This window comes from Falco naumanni, chromosome 8 (genome assembly GCF_017639655.2).
Source record: "Falco naumanni isolate bFalNau1 chromosome 8, bFalNau1.pat, whole genome shotgun sequence".
Classification (NCBI taxonomy): Eukaryota; Metazoa; Chordata; class Aves; order Falconiformes; family Falconidae; genus Falco; species Falco naumanni.
The window spans coordinates 54869803-54887189 of record NC_054061.1 but is presented as its reverse complement, the minus strand read 5'-3'; the positions used below and the strand labels follow the sequence as shown (position 1 = coordinate 54887189).

General features: G+C 39.6%; 1 protein-coding gene across 2 annotated transcripts in view; it reads left to right on the top strand.

Moving 5' to 3' along the window:
- Window positions 1-17387, top strand: part of ERBB4 (erb-b2 receptor tyrosine kinase 4) — a 399492-nt gene that overhangs the window by 254439 nt on the left and 127666 nt on the right. For both annotated transcript variants that reach the window (XM_040604703.1, XM_040604704.1), the window contains exons 16-17: window positions 13983-14115; window positions 16743-16865. In XM_040604703.1, coding sequence (XP_040460637.1) covers window positions 13983-14115; window positions 16743-16865 — 256 coding nt within the window. The remainder of the gene's footprint in view (window positions 1-13982; window positions 14116-16742; window positions 16866-17387) is intronic.

Sequence of the window (17387 nt, the reverse complement as noted above, 5' to 3'; positions counted from 1 at the left end):
GTGTTTCTAAGGAGGATTATTAATCCCTGGAATGATTTTTCCGGGTACTGTTCTATTCTCCAGCACTAGACTTGTAAAATCAAGACTGGAACTTCTTGCAAGCATGGTGAATTTGTGCCAGTCTTGTAGGCTGTGCTGTATGGATACTCAGGCCAGAGGATTGTGCTGGTTCCTCCTGTCCTTTATAGCGTGTGACATAACACTTTTGTCTGTGACGATAGTTTCCAGCTATGATCAGCTCTTAGCTCGTGCTCTAAGTTGGGATACAGAGTTCCTCTTTTGAATTTTTGTTCCTAGCACCAAGTTGTACACAGACAAGCAAATCCAGCTGCTGAATACTGGGCTTCGGTTCCTGTCAGCTTTGGTGAGGCACAGAGTGAGAGTACCATGTGACTTTACACAAGGTTTCTGTTATGCTGACATATTTTTATTCGTTAGCAGTTAGGTCAGTCAGAACTCTGAGGTTTCGGACTGTCCTTTGCTAGGGAAGAGGAGAAACTAATATCTTAGCTGTTTGGCTGAACTGTCTTGCATCATGCCTGTATTCACTTGAATGAGACATTTGTTTTTAATAACTATAGCAGCATTTTTGTGTGTTAGTGGTTCAGCATTGTTATTTGATGTTGTACAACTGAAGGCAAATTGTTTCCCTTGACAAAGTTTCTCCACTAATGACATAATTTGGAAGGTCTAATTTGTCCATCTCTATCAGGTATTCTAAGCCTTAGGTACTAGTGAGGAACTTAAGTATCTTATATTGTTCTACAGTGCAGACTCATCCCTATGTTTTTCTTTTTCTTTTTTTCCTCTTCCTCCACTTCCTGTCTCTCCCTTCCTTTCCTGGAAGATGCTTTGGTAGAGCTCTGTGTTTGGTACTGTGAAGTTTTAGAAAGCATGGTATCTAGATACTCTTTTTTTAAAAAAAAAAAATGTAACCTTTGAAACTGACGTTTTCTTTAGGAATGACTGTACTCTTGTCAAAAAAACTTCATGCTTTTTTTCAATCTAATATAAATTTTTAATGATGCCATCCACACACGGGTGAACAAGTGCTTTTGCAGTCTTATTGGCTGTTTAATCAATAGAAGATAATGCAGATAATTTCTCTAGTTATCTGACATTCCGCAAATGATCAAACAGGCAAGAAAAGATTGTGGGATAATGTGAAAAGCAGGTGCTGGATAGTTCTGATTGAGCTTTTCATTGGCAGAGAGTTGTGAGGAGCTTACTATGTATTGCCTGTACTGGTATGTCTCTTGGCAGAGCTGGTAATCCCTCCACCTGAAAAGTTGTGGCATTTATGCAGAAATTTGAGAACAAATTCAACCTTGTTATCAGAACAAAGGCCATCCTTTGGTTAAACATGGTCCAGTTATGACATAGTCCCTGACTTGTAAATCATTAGAAGTTTTTCTTATAGTACCTGCAAAAAAATTACCTGAAGCACAATCAACCTTTTAAATAAGAAGTGTGAACTTTTTCCTCCAGTAATTTTTCTTAGACTTCCAATACCCTGCCTGTGACAGTCTGTCTATTAGAAACACAGGCCATTAAAGCGATATACCAAGGTGTTACTTGCCTCTTAAAATGCTTGCTTGGATTTTCATTACATTTTATTATTTCACTCACTGTTCCATTTTAATTCATAGTTGTCTACTTGTAGCAAACGATGTTTAGATACGTCACTGAAATTGAGTATCACAGATATTTCTTAGAAGGTACAAAAGCTGTAAAGCAACAGAACATGAGTGAAAAGGAGAGGTAACAACAGAAAAGTTGAAGCAAACAAAAGGATAGAGGATGTGTTTTTAATTGTTACCCCGTGTTTTGCTCCAGTTAATGCTGTTAAGGTTCAGCCAAGGCAGAATCTGTAGGCATGATGTCAGTGTTGCTGAGTACAGTCTTACAGGTCATGCTGAAGAGGAGATGAGACATTGAAATCACTAGTTTTGGCAGTGTAGCATTTTAGTCTGCAAATTAAGCTGAAAATAATGCTGGGAGCATGGACCATGTTGTACGGATCCTGTAGGTTTGGTTAGAAGCAAAGAAACAGTGATGACATGGTAGACTGGAGGGAAGAGGACTAATTCTAGTTGGGCAATTCACCAGCATGGCAGTGGCCAAAGTGGTCTTTTTGAAGTTCCCAGTATGCTTGAATCAGCCTTTGGAATATTTTCTGTTCATTTCAGTGGGCATTGCTTTGTGCAATTGAATGAACTTCCTTAAAGAAAATGTGTATCTTTCAGAACTGTACTGCCTCTTCCCCTGCCCCTTATGGTCTGATGCGAGGAAAGTAAGAAGTATTCCTGCATTAAAAATGGACCACTAGTTGTTAGTGTGCATAGTCTCAATCACAGTAAGGATAATAGACAAAGAACAGATTGAAGATATTGTATTCTAGCTTTAAAATAGCCCCATCTCTGTAGATATGTTTTTCCCTCCCGCATGACAGCAATATCCTCTGCATGCATCTGACTTGTATGCAGGCTAAGTTCAGTGCTGTCTCACCACTTCAGCTTTACATGAACTCCCTCTGCTTTGATTTCCTGAATCAGGTTCCAAATTCCAAACTTTGGGGTGTTTGAGTCATATTTTAATCAATGGACCTTTAAAATAAGGGGACTCTTTTCCTTTCCAGGAAAACTCCAGTGAGAAAAAGGCAATTACTAAGAAAGCAAGCCAAAATCTATAGATGTGGCAGTATGTTTGTGTGTATTCTTTCTCACTGGTTTCATCTGTTTTTTTGTGCTCGTCTCACTTAAATACTTCAATTACATATATTTTTGGAGTGGAATGAGAGGCAATCCCTCTCTCCCTTATGACAGAGGCAAAAGAAAATATGTCTGAGCCTTCTCTGTCTTTGCTCTCTTGAGCCCTAATGAACTTCAGAAGCTGTGAGACCTAAAAGGCACAAAAAGTCAGCAATATCCACTGTCTGCCGGAGAGGCTGGTACTTAGATTTGGGGGTTTAGTGGCAGAGGAAGCAGTTTGAAGCTGCAAAAGGAAAAAGAGATTTTTAAGATGGATCACTGTTTCCCCAGATGCTTGACTTGCCCTGGTCTGGAAGTTTAGCAGCTGTTGGAAGAGGCGTATTTTTAATATTTGGAAGATGCATAGATAAGGTGATATCAGCAATAAATTCTGGAATGTTCTATCATACTGAAATTTGGGAGAAGGAAGAGCTGTTTTACTAAATGATCATTTGCCTTTATGTGGGCCATACTGTACTGCAAAATAATCATAATAAAACAGCTGTTGTAGAGTCTAGGTTACTCTGAGCAGTATCCTCACCATGGACACAAGCTGTTTTTCTAATCAAGTTACATCTGTGACTATCAAGATGATGGGAGGTTGCTGTGTACATAGACACACAAAAAAATAATCATCAGCAGAGCTGAGAATAGAAGATGAGGATAATATTCACAAAGACTGGTTTCCCGTGGCTCAGTACACAGCCAGTGAAGTGAAATAGATTCCTTTGGGTGGCTATGGATGTGGAGGAGGGGAGTGAAGGGTGGGTGGGTTTGGAGCTTCTAAGTTGAACTTTTTTGAATGGCCTCTGGGGGAAATGTTGGCAGTGGGATGATGACTAGAATTAAGAATTGCAAGGTACACCAGAGCTTCTCTCTGCTCCGCTTGGTGATATAAGTACTACTGGGAGATGTCTGATAAGTTAAGGATAGAGAAAAATTTAGAGGCATATTATTGTATAGGAGATGATTCTGTATAAGCCTTGTTGTCAAAAGGATAGTCTCAATTTTATGTGAGTTATTCCCCATAATCAAATGGGATTTTCTAATGATTGATGTAATTTGTGTTGGGCGTTTAGGCAGAATGCTGTCCTTGTAAAATAGCAGTGATACATCAGAAAGCAGCATCAGGCATACTCAGAAATAAATTCCTTATACCCTGCTCTTTATCTACTTTGGATTTTCCTCAGTATTTATGAGTGCTGGCTGCATTTATTCCCTGCCATGCTCCATAAAGGTAAATTATGCATATTTAGAGCTCAAATGAGGAGTAGCTAAAATGTATGTTGAAGTTAACAGCATCATAGCCATTACTAGTATTCTAATAAATGTCTCAAATGCTTATTTATATATACATTTATACCAGTGCAGAATGAAGTGTTACTACACTGAAGTGTTACTATTTTGATTTAGAATTTGAGGGAAAAAATTTTAATAGTGTGTATATATATGTATGAATGTATGTAATACATGCACAGTGTATGGGTGTGTATTTCCAAACACATTCTTCTACAAATCACACATGCACTCTAATCTCAAACATAGGTCCAAAAGATGCTGTAATGCTACCACTTGCTTAAAAACCTTAGTTGAAACCCATGTAAGCTGTATATTTTTCACAAACGTCGTACATAGAATGTAGTGCGACAGTTCTGTTTTCATCAGTTTATCATGTCCCATTGTATTTTGATAGGATTTTTCCCCCCTCTGCCAGTGTCCAGTGCTAAACACTAGTCTGACTGCTCAGTCATGTGAAGTGCCTTCACCTTGGTGAGATGGCTCATGGGAGTGTAGATGCAGAGCTGCACTGGAAGTGATCAGACAGAAGTTAGAACTCTCTTTAATATACAGAATCTGTTCTCACCAAGGAGAAACATAAAGTCATAAAGACTTCAGAAAGGGGAAGCCTGGGACAGAATTTCAGATTTGGTCCCCAAATACAGTCCTTGAAGATTCACTACTGGGAAATACTCCTGAGCTTGTGAAAGCAGAGACTTACTGCCCCATATGATTCAAAGCTGGAACAGGAAAGAGTCCAGTGTTCACAACCACTTAGACAAAAAATCTGCTCTGTGTTCCTTAAATCTTCTGAATGTTTGCTTTCAGGAAAGACTGACATTCAGAAAAAAAAAAAAATCAAAAGGGGCAGGTATAAAAAGAGACATCAGTGCATTTTCAAAAGAGATGATGATTTGTGAACTAAAAATGAAGGGCGTGGAGTAGAGAAACCTTCCTCTTGCAGCTCCTTAAAAGTAGGCAAACCAGCTATGCAGTCCTACAGGCAAGATTTGGTTTGTTGTGTATGGGTTTGGGTATTTTGTGTGGTGAACAGCTCAATTTTAGTAAACACATAACTAGAATTTAAGTGAATTGCAAGCACTTTCTAGCAGTGGAATTTGAAAGCATTTGGAAAAAAAAAAGCAGAAGGCAGAGCACAGTGTTCAAACAGGTTTCCTTCTGTTGGTTATTTAACATACTCCCATACAGCCCTTCCTGTTTTCTGTTCTTTATGGTTTGATTTATGGTTTGCCTTCTGTGACAAGATGACCTGTGTAGTGGATGAGGGAAAGGCTGTGGGCAATGTCTACCTAGACTTTAGTAAATCCTTTGACACACTCCCCCAGCATTCTGCTGGAGAAACTGGCTGCTCATGGATTGGAAGGGTGTACTCTATGCTAGGTACAAAGCTGGCTGGACGGCTGAGCCCAAAGAGCGGTGGTGAATGGAGTTACATCCAGCTGTCAGCCCATCACAAGTGGTGTTTCCCAAGGCTCAGTACTGGGGCCAGACATTATCGACAATCTGGATGAGGGGATCAAGCGCACCCTCAGTAAGTTTGCAGATGACACCAAGTTCAGGGGAGTGTTGATCTGCTTGAGGGCAGGCAGGCTCTGCAGAGGGATCTGGACAGGCTGGACCCATGGGCCAAGGTTCCATGGTAAAAGGTTCAACCAGGCCTAGTGCTGGGTCCTGCACCTGGGTCACACCAGCCCCACACAGCGCTACAGGCTTGGGGCAGAGCGGCTGGGAAGCAGCCTGGAGGGAAAGGACCTGGGGTGCTGGTTGATGGCTGGCTGGGCATGAGCCAGCAGTGTGCCCAGGTGGCCAAGAAGGCCAACAGCATCCTGGCTTGTATCTGAAACAGTGTGGCCAGCAGGACCAGGGAAGTGACTGCCCCCCTGTACTCAGCACTGCTGAGGCCACACCTCGAACACTGTGTTCAGTTTTGGGCCCCTCACTGCAAGAGGGATACTGAGATGCCAGACCGTGTCCAGAGATGGGCAGCGGAACTGGGGAAGGGTCTGGAGCACAAGTCATTTGAGGGGCGGCTGAGGGAACTGTGGATGTTTAGCCTAGAGTAAAGGAAGCTCAGGGGGGACCTTCTTGCTCTCCACAACTACCTGACAGGAGGCTGTAGGCAGCTGGGGGTTGGTCTCTTCTTCCAGGTAACAAGCAACAGGACAAGAGGAGATGGCCTCAAGTTGTGCCGGGGGTGGTTTAGATTGGATATTAGGAAACATTTCTTCACTGAAAGGATGGTCAAACATTGGACCAGGATGCCCAGGGAGGTAGTAGAATCATTATCCCTGGAAATGTTTAAAAAACATGCAGATGTGGTACTTAGGGACATGGTTTAGTGATGGACTTGGCAGTCCTGGCTTAATGGTTACACTTGATGATCTCAAAGGTCTTTTCCAACCTAAGTGATTCTATGATATTATGATCGCCCCCTCCATGTCCTATACTAAATGTTGGATACCAGAAATTATAGAGGAAAAAGCAGTGAATGTCTAATTTGTCATGAATACATGTCCTGAGAGATCTCATTGTTTTTCCAAACTCTGGAGCATACACCTATCTACATAATTGTTTGTTAACTGTAAAGAAAAAATGGCATGCATTAGGCTGAATCAAGCTGCCACCTGAAATGTTAATGAATTCCTATTAATATGACTGCAGTATTCACTCATCTGTACAGTCACTGGTGGAGCAAAGCTGAGGGCAGGTTGAAATAATTTCTGAGCCATTTAGGCTTGAGTTCAGCCTTCTGCTTGAGGAGCTGTGCAGGATGTAGGGTGAAGGTAATTGGCCTGCCCCTGTCTGCTAGAACACATAATAGAAACCAAAATGTAGCAATGAAGAAAACGTTATAAAAATCTGCCCTGAACACCTATTACAGAGTGAAGGAATGTTCCTGCTCAGTCTCAATGGGCAATTTTATGCTAGGATTTGTATTCTCTATATGACCCAGCTCCCACTGAATGTTTTGGCTACCTACTGATTTAATATGGGCACTACCTTGTATTTCTCCATCTCTTCAAACAACATAACACACTCTGCCTCAGACTGCTGCTCTGTGGTACTTCTGGATTTGACAGTTAATGAATAAAAAGCGATACCACCAGACAAAGCAGTCTCTCAGCATATAATGTCATAATGCAGTTTATGTTTCTATTTGAGAAAAGCATGTTTTCTTATTAATAATTTCATGTACACAGACATAATCGTAGACCAATTGACTGCAACTGGTTGCAGAGAAGCAGGCTTTTATTGCTTCTAATAGGAATGCTTTATGCAGAGAGAAACTCTTTGAGCTAGTGTTGATGGTTTTAGTTTCAGAGCAGTCCATCAGCACACATGGTCATTACAGGTCTAGTTTTCTTTATTTAAAGCAAAATATTACTCTTCCCAAAGAAAATGGGAAATACGACAAGTTTATAAAGAGGATTGTTCTTTTACTTGATGAACTTGCTTCACCTGTGAGTCCAATCTAGTGGGTTTAACTGGCTTTCTGTCACAGATAAATCACTCTACATTATAGGGGGCCTGACTTGGCATATTTTACAAGTAATGTTTATCTGTTTACTTAAAGCCCAACCCTCAAAACAAAGTCACTATGCAAGTTCTTAACAATAGCATTGTATTTTATGTTCTGGCAGAAAAGAAAAAACTCAGCCTAAAAAAAACAGGGGTGCAAGAAATGTCAGATGGACTTTTCAGTTTTATAGGGACAGAAGCCTATGAAAAGTCTCCATATTGATACTGTACTTCCAGAGACTTCAGTATTTATTCCCAGATATATTATCTGTAATAGATCAACTGTATTAATAGGGAGTTAAAACTGAGAAGTCTTACTAATTTATGGTGAAAACACAACAGAAATGTGGTTGTTCTCCTAAATTATGCCGTTCAGATTTAAAACTAGTTCTAAAGAAATCCATCGTGCACTGTGTGTGCTTAATGATAATAAAGATGTCATAAATTTGTAATGAATACATGTTAATGGCTAGAATTCTAGGTTATATTAATTTTCATAGCTATACTTAATATTTTTTTCTTTGTCCTCATTTATTTTGCTGAGTGAAATGAGGAATCTTAACTTTTTTAAAAAATAGAGGCACGAGTAGGACACACTTTTACAATTTAAAGAATGCACATAATATATTTGTATGCATCCTGTTGGTGTTTTGTTTTCAGTAAGCGCTCCGATAACCAAAATATGTGCAGACCTTCAGTAAATAATATTGCTGTATGTTAAACATTTTGTTGAGTCCTCACAGCACAGTTGTCAACAGCACATCTTGGTTAGTGGTCTAGTAGAAGAGGAAAGGGTGTACGCTGTCAGTTGGAGACTAAGTCTCTGTTCTGCCCATGTTCTTCTCATTTGGCAAAGCTGGTTAAAAAACTTTTGAGCATATAGGTAGCGTGATTATAGTGATCTAGACATGTCCTTAAATACTTGCTTGGGGAAGGCTTCAATGCAGGAACTGGTGTGGGTAGGGAAATAGCAGTTTTGACTATAGATACCTCTTTGTAGAGCCTTGCCCAAAGAGAAAACTGTGTCTGGTGTTTAACTGTTGGATAGACCTAGACATAGACTGCAACATTGTGGTCTTTTTGCATATTGCAAGTTATGACTAGAACTAGCTGCCACCAGAGTTTAACTACAGCTAGTTGACAATACAATGGAACGCAGTTTGCCCATATCTAGATTAAATGTGGAATCGGTAGTAATTGTGAGATCAGCTGTGAGCTAAAATTTATGTTTATGCATGATAAAAACTCCAAATCTGTATGTAAATGGTGATATTTGTATGTGCTCAAACACCGTCAGACTAGGTGGAGAAAGGGGGATGGGGAGCCTTTCTTGAAAAAGGAAAGTGTGAAGCAAAGCACATCTTACTGTGAGTAACATTAGATGAAGTCTTCCCACTCCTAGAGAGCACTGTTTCATGAACACCAGGCACTCTGGAAGCTGTGCTTGTAGAGCTCTGCCGGGGAGGGCTGCACAGCAAAGATAACCTATTACACAAATGTGCTTCCCATTCTAGTTATTTATCTTGTATATTTTAAACACAAAGACTATCATTCCAGTGTTAGCAGAATCCATTAGATCTCTAAAAGTGCATCTTCAAAGTCGGCTGGACTCCCCACTGATGGAAGGGGTGAGGATTGCAGGTCATATAACTCATCCATCAGGAAAAAATCATGTCTTGGTAACAAAAATTTGAAAAAAGTGACTACGTAGCAAATATTCAAGGTTGTAATGAATCCTCTTTGGACTGATAGACAAAATGCAAGGGAAGAGAAGGTGGGGATGGTTGAGGCAGGAATTAAAGCCCTCTAACAGCTAGTCTTCAAAGCTCACTTTATTTACATATCATATTAGGCAGGTTAACTCCAAAGATAGAAAAACAGGTGTTCTTTCTCAGCTTTGTGTCGTGGACTACAATTTTATTTCCTTTCTCGCTTCTGCTGCATTCTGCAGTCAAAAGTATGAGACCATATACTCATCTAAATCAGTAACTGGGCTTTAATACCTGGGCTCAAAGCACCGTGGGAATTGCAGGTATTTTTATGTTTTGGAATGGATGCAGTGATACAAGACCCCTGATTGAGCATCCTTGTTTGTCTTGGAATACTAACTTTGAACTTACTGGTTCAGTTTTGGTGTGTGGAAGTGGGTGTTACATGTTTCTAAATATGTGAACACAATGAGCATTTTAAAGGAAATATATGTTACTCGTTTCTCCTAAGGGAATACTAGATTCTTATTTTTCAACTTTTAGACACAGATACAGTTTCCAGTTTCAAAGTCAGGATTTTTCACATTGTGATTTTTTTTCCCTCCCACTGCCTCCCCCACTGCCATCTTTTCCAGTCATTAATTGGGTGTTCTGTCCTGAGCTGAGGGAAGGGTGGGAGATAGCAAATTAATTATACGGAGTGTAATTATGATTCAGGGCTGTATTTCTTGGGCTGCTAAGTCTATTTTGATGAGCATAAAAGTCCAGAACACCTAGCACAGATATTTTTTTCATCCTCTGGCATAGATTTTCAGTGTGTAAAGGAAAGTAGTGGCTGTATCAGGAGTTTCTTGTTGGTGGGCTTGTAGTAGAGCTGAAGGAAGTGTGAGTTGGGATCGACTTTTGGCTATTATTTATGCTGGACAGGCAGAAATGACATGGAACTACCTCTTTGCTTGACTTTAGCCTTTCTGAGCCCTAACAAAGAAATGGGGCCTTCATGCTTCTAAAAATTACTTTAACAAAGTGGGGATTTTTTTGATAGTGAAATTTTTGTCTCTGCATCAACATTGCTCCTGTTAACTTTCATGGAATTAGTTTTAAGTGGGCAGTAGCCTGAAGTGGGCAAACGCAGCGAGTTACATTCATGGAAGTGGTTGTGGGGCACTAATATAACAAAAACTGTGACTGGATTAAGCCTTTAATGCCACTAGAGATAAGGAGATTTGTGTGCCCAGCTGTGTGTGAAGCTGATCTGTTAGGTACATGTAAAAGAAAGGTAAACAGCATGTTAGGGAAATTCTCTAGGGTATTAAATATAAGGCATTGTAAACATGAAAATAGTAGAGAAATTATACAGAAGAATTAAAAACATTAGCGGAATAGATAGAAAAGCAAACTCAGCCTAAAGAACTTAAGTAAAAATAACCCAAATGAGGTAGGTGACACCCAGAAAACTGGGTATAGAAAATTACCTATGTGTGTTTGGAAACAGCAGTGAGGTGCACTGATGATACCAGAAAGCACTGAAGGCAGTGACTTGTCATTTGGTGCTGTAGCAAATAAAACACGATTGTTGACTTTGGAGCTTAGCTCAGTAGCAGGATGAGGAGGAGCTGCATGGTGTGCAATCACATTCATTTCGGTCTGTGACATTTTTGTCTGTCATGATTTTTATGCAAGGATAGTGGACTAAGGAGGGAAGGCACCTGATCATTATTTGAGTTGAAACTAGAACTTTTTCTGTATTTCAAGTATTTGTTCAGCATTTAAATAGGTTTAAATAGGTTTTTTTCTTGCATGTTGTATTATTCCTTTTACACTCCCATTTTAAGCTTGCTTAATAGTGTGTTTAGATGGTACCTCCTGAAAATTCAGATATAATGTGCAGTTGCAGCATATTTCATGTTAATGACCAAATGCTTGTTTGGTGATGGTTTTGAAAATGGCTTGCTTTTTTTTCAATTCATTGCTAAAAATGATGAGGACTTTCTTTTAAAGTCAGTGACAGTTGACATGATGGATCAGAATGATTGATTTTGAACTCCTGTTATAACAGTAAAAGGGCTGCATGCAAGGAATGTGTAACTTCATTTTATTTTCCTCATTAGTCGTTACATGTCCTTTGGAACAGTTTCCTTATTATGATCTATCATGTAAATGTATATTTTATTTTCTTTAGTAGTTGTTACGTGTCCTTTGGAACGTTTCCTGTCATGTAATCTGTCATGTAAATATCATTTGGACCATTTTTAGTGTACACAGTACCATCAAACTCCAATTATTTATTTTGACAGCTGTTATGATAGTTATTAATATGCACTTTAAAGCTGGGAGATTGCCTGTTTTGTCAGTCTGTGGTTTGGTGGTGTTTGTTAAAAATTATATGATTGTTCATACAGCATTAAAAAAATAATAAATTCCTCTGCTCAAGAATATTAGTCAGTGGTAGCTCTGTAGAAGTCTTTTGATGTCCAGTGTTTTTCATAATTGCCTATTAGGATTTTCTTGCATCAGCATCATGGAGAGCACATGCAAATGAGAAGCGTTGTTTTGGGTAGATATGCTAGGTCCTTTAATCTGAGTTCTGCATTCAAAATCCGCCGAGTAACCAATGAGATTAGAAAGGGCAATGTGTCTTAAAGCCAAACTAGATGAAGGAGGAGTGTCTCTGCCTGAGGAGAGGTGGTACTGGACTTGTATTTCCCAAACATCATAATCCATTTCACAGCCAGACAACATCCAGCTTCCTTTATTTGAAGGCTTTAAGGTTTCCATCATCAAGTCTTTGAACTATAATAGGCCTTACAGTGTTGTTAATGTGTTTTCCCTGGGCAAACACGATAATGGCACTTTAAACACGGTGCTTTAATAACTAGATGTGGGAGTATGAGGTTTTGTCTCTGCTAACGTGGAGTAGCACAATAGTACTGGATCTGGAGGATGAAATAGGTAATGGTCCCAATGTTTAGGCTATGTTTGTTGGAAGGGATGGGTTTTTTTGGTTAGCTCTAGTTTGATCCTGTGGACCTTAATGCCAGTTAGAGGCTGGAGCACATTAGATGCACTCCAGAAACATCTGTTCTGATTTGCATCTGAAATGAATCAAGGTTTTGTGCTTTGAGACCTCTCTGAACCAAACAGCAGTGACAAGGGACAGTTAGGATAGTTTAGAGATGCACTTCAAAATGGTACTCAGTGGTAATGTAGACACACCTTAATACAGCAAACCACGTTAGGCAGAACTGATTCCCACTGCTCTGCTTTGTGGTAGGATGTAAAAAGAATAAAAGGTCATATAAATCAGTTTACTATTTCTGGGGAAGACTCCTTTAAATTTTCAATAGCTGTGTGGTACATTTTTGTTAATAGGCCATAATGTTTCTTGCATTATCATTCAGACATAACTGAGGAAGGCTGTTAAAGCACAGCCATGATATTTCCAAAATCTTGATAACAGTTAACCTATTTCCTATAGTTACCAGGCAGTGGTTTCAGCACCATTTATACTCTGCAGTTGTCATGCTGTCTCTTTTTACCCATCTTTTCGACTACTGTCCAGCCATTGTTGGAGGGATGTTAAATGCTACGAGCGTGTCTTTGTTGGTATGCTGTGAAAATGCCTAGTTTCAGGTTTTGGTTTGGAGGCTGCTACCCACTCTCTAGAGTGGGGAGAGAGAGAAAGAAAACAGAGTCAGAGCACCTGTTGCTTTAACTTTTCCTTTGGAGGGAGCCTTTTTCTCTCCACTGACTTGTGTAGGCAACCTCCAAATGTGGGCACCTAAGTCAGAGTGACTCTGAGACAGTCTTTTTGGTTTGTGCTTGTATAGTATCTACTGTGATGCCAGCCTACTATATCTTATCAAATAAATAACCGTAGCTCATGCTGCTCAAGAGCCTGGAAAGCTGAAAGGAGTTATAGGAGTACTGGAGGGGACAACAGGTCTTGTGCAAAAGCTGAGCCTTGCTTGGCATTGTTCACAGGAGTTTTTTTGCTCCAACACCCCAGTCTTTTGGTTTGAGATCTGTCTGTGCTGAAAAGCCACAGCAAAACTGAATGGGTGCAACCATAACACCTGACCAAAATGTTTGTGTGTAATAGTAATGATCCAGGAGTTCCAAGGGGGTGCATGGTTCTAGTCATGAATGACAGACATTGTTCAAATATATATATTCTTTACTTGAGGAAAATGTATGAGTATGATGCTTCCAGATTTGTCTATGAAACACCATGTTTGAAGTTACCTCTCACTTCCTCCATACTCAGGAAGGCACATCATATTGGCAGTCTGGGAATTTTTCATTAGCTTTTTTTCCCCTAATGCACAAGCTCAGGAGTTAATCTAGATAGAGCCAAAGAGTAAGCATAGTTAAAGCTTTCGCAGGAAAACTGCAGATACATGCATTCTCATTTTGCCATTGCAGATTTGCATTTGCCATCAAAGTGCATGTTGTGTCTCCTTGTCCACACAACTCCTCACAATTGCATGGTGGTTTGAAAAAAGTGGAATTGGTATACTGATTAAAACAAAGAAAAGTCACACTGTATGTTAATGCGTTTCCCCTGACTTCCCATTTGGACTGACTGAGAAATTCTGGTCATAAGGCAGTTGATAAGCCTTCCAAGTGATTGTGTTTTATGTACCCAACCATTCTTTGGTCTTTTACCCTACCTAAAAATAAAGTCTCTGATTCTGATTACTAGAACCCCTCTGATTGCTGCGGGAGTTATTGGCGGCCTCTTCATCATCGTCATTGTGGGACTGACATTTGCTGTGTATGTTCGGCGCAAAAGCATTAAAAAGAAGCGAGCATTGCGAAGATTCCTGGAGACTGAGGTAAGAGTGTGCTGCTTCTCACAGAATATTTGAAAAGATATGCAGAGCTGTTCCGATTTTTGTATTAAAAATGTTCAGGTCTTCAATCCACTTACCAGAGAGGTCTGTAGAAATCCTTTTGCTAAATTCTACATGACTAAACTGATGGAATGAATGAAGCTAGTTCAAGATACTAGTTTTCCATACATACATAGATTCATAGCTTCTGAAGACCGAAAAATATCCACAAGATCACAAAGTCATTTTCCACTAGATTTTTGAACTCCTGTCCCACTCTCAGCTGAACTTCTGTCTTCTATCCCAGTTCATCAGTACATTTAGCAGCTCTCATGCTTGATTACAGATTTTCATCCAGTGCATACTTCAGCAAGCTTTAATGCAAACTTAAGCTGATCAGGAATGCTTAAGTGTAGTTTGCCACTTACTGTTGTTCACAGTGCCTGTATTGCCTTTGTGGTCCAGATTTTATCAAAGCCTGTTAGTTGGGATCAGTAATAATAATGTATTTTTTTAATCCAAGGTACTTCCCAAAGCTTAACCAAATTAATTTCACGGTTCTACTGGCAAACATACGTAGTGGGGCTATAGGAAGGAGTGCTATGCCCACTCCTACCTGCTCTTTGAAATACCGGTAATGGAGGGGAAAGTCTACTAAGTATATTTAAACATAACATTAAATCGCTATCTGTCAGCTACAGCAAAGGTGATTACTATCTTCTCCTCAGTTCTATACTTAAGGTGCTTTGCAAGTGATGATATTTTTAAATTAGGGTTCCCCTTTGTATGATAATAAATTTTGGGAATACTGTTAGCTAGTGATTCTTTGATAAGGCTTTGTTAACACTGCTGTTTTCAGTTCTGTTCCAAGGGTCCTGCTCCTACTCATCTCCACTGTGGAGCCTGGGAACAAATGATTTATGCATCCCCAATCTGTTTGCCTAAGTATCTTTATGTTTGGCTAGAATTTGTGTTGCTTGTTAAATACTGTTCAGCTATATAGAAATCTTCACGATACTCAGGGCCTTTAGGTACATAAATCTTGCCATTGTATCAACTCCTACTTTAGCATAAATTATTTTAAGCAGGTAGTGTTCATTGTATTTGGGAAGTACTGGCTTTGAAGTCCAGCTCTCATTCTCCATTTGGTCAGATAAAAGCAGTGGCTGACGATAGTCCCTGAGGAACCAAGACCTCCTATTGAACATGTGGGGAAGCTGTTGTCTTGGTTTAGAAACTGAAGATTAAATCAGGAGCCTCCTGACATAAACACACAAGCAGCTATAGCTTCAGCTAAAGTCTCTTTTTCTAGCTGGAGGCTGTAATAGACCTATCCTTTCTGTGAATCATTCCCTGTAAAACTCTACAAGCACTCTTTCAGACCCCCACAACACTTCTCTCTGCCATACTTGTGATGTTGGACGGTGGCACAGAAGCTGTTTTCACCCTTCACGAACTGGAAATACAGAAACCAGTCTGTCTGCTTCTGTTCACAGTAAACCTTGTTTCTTTCACGGTGTAAGTACTGGACATCTGAAGTGGGAAGGAGAAAAGAGAGATCACTCAAAAAAAATCCTACAGCTCACAGATAGTTTCTGTGATAACATGACTTGTTGCTGTTTGGCTTTGTTATGTTTTCTTACCCCAGTAATTTCCAGATACTGGTATTTTTACCTGAACAAAACTAATTAGTCTGGTCAACTGTTTAAGTAGTTGATGGTGCCCAAAGAGCCATAGAAATAGTTCTCAAATCACAGAGCATGATGCGTTTATCCTTGTAAACAGACAACCTTGAAATGCTGCAGTGGTTTCAGACCAGTTTGAGTAGGAGTAGCCCTGAATTATTTTTCTTGTCATGTAAAGGAACAGACTATTTTTCATTGTTTGGAGTATTGTCCCTTTCATGTATTTTTAATTTATTTTAAAAGAAGCATTGTTTTTCTGGCAGAGATGGGATAACACTGAGAATGAACAGCATTTTTAACTGAATGTGCCAAGGCTTATTTACAAAGTTTCTTGGGACATCTTGAGCAAATTGTTTAATTGTGCCTTTTGTGCAGTAAATTAGTGGCTGTTATAAATTAGTGGTCTGCTGTGAGATGTTTTCTCCTTAAAGCTGTATTCCTGTGTGGTATAACAGAAGTTCAGGAAAACAGTCCCTTCCCAAAACAGAATAATAATGTGATGAGCCATTAAGTCAGGGCTATTAAAAAGAAATATGGCCAACTTAAAAGATACTAAAATAGACAAAAAAAAAAATAATGTGGTGCACTGATAATAAATGCTGTATATCTGTCATGTAGAAAATATTTATACTGCCTCCATTAGCAAAAGTCCTTGAGTGTGTTATTGTGACACCAATTCAATTTCCAGTTCATACTTCCATCCATGCAGTTGCTGGTGGAAATTTTTTACATGTTGAGCGAGGATTTTCTTTATAGTGTCTCTCAGTTTCTTAGCATTGCTTATTTACTTCTGAAGGTGAGAAATCTCTCAAGTTGGCAGGTCAGTGGTCAATAGACCCCACCGCTGTCTTATTCCAGTATTTAGTTGGATTGGTTGTTTTCAGTATCAACTTCTGATGGGTCTTCACATTTTCAAATATTTAGCTGTTGGATTTTTCTTCATAGCTTGTGGAACCCTTGACTCCAAGTGGTACAGCACCCAATCAAGCACAGCTTCGTATCCTGAAAGAAACTGAGCTGAAACGAGTCAAGGTTCTTGGCTCTGGAGCCTTTGGAACTGTATACAAGGTAAGAGTCTTCACTGTACAGCAGTGAGTTCCCTAGTTTAACTTCTGAATGGTCAAGTTCTGCATTGCATCAACGCAGCCTGCACTGTGGATGGGTTCACGAGCCCTGTGTATCTGGGAAACTCAGGATAGTGGAATTGTGTGGGAGGGGCACATCTTCAGACTCAATTGTTGGCTTCAGTTTTAATGCAACAGGCTCAAATGTTGACTTCAGTCTTAATCACACAGGCAGATCTCATTTCTCAGCAAGAAAAGGAGCGTCAGCGACAGCCGTTCTTGCACACAAGAGGACTACACAAGCTGGGCTGTCTTGATATTAAAATGCAGTATCAAAATTTGTCGTTCTGTTCTCGCGTAATGGCTTTTCAGTACACTTTTGGAAAGCTAGATAACTTTTTCTCTCACTTTGCAACTGTCATGTGGGTCTTGTAATAGTAGTAATACCTTGTAAAACAGTATTGTCACTAGCTAAACTGTAATACTTTTTGTTTCTTCCATTTAAATAGCAAAGATGAGTTATGTC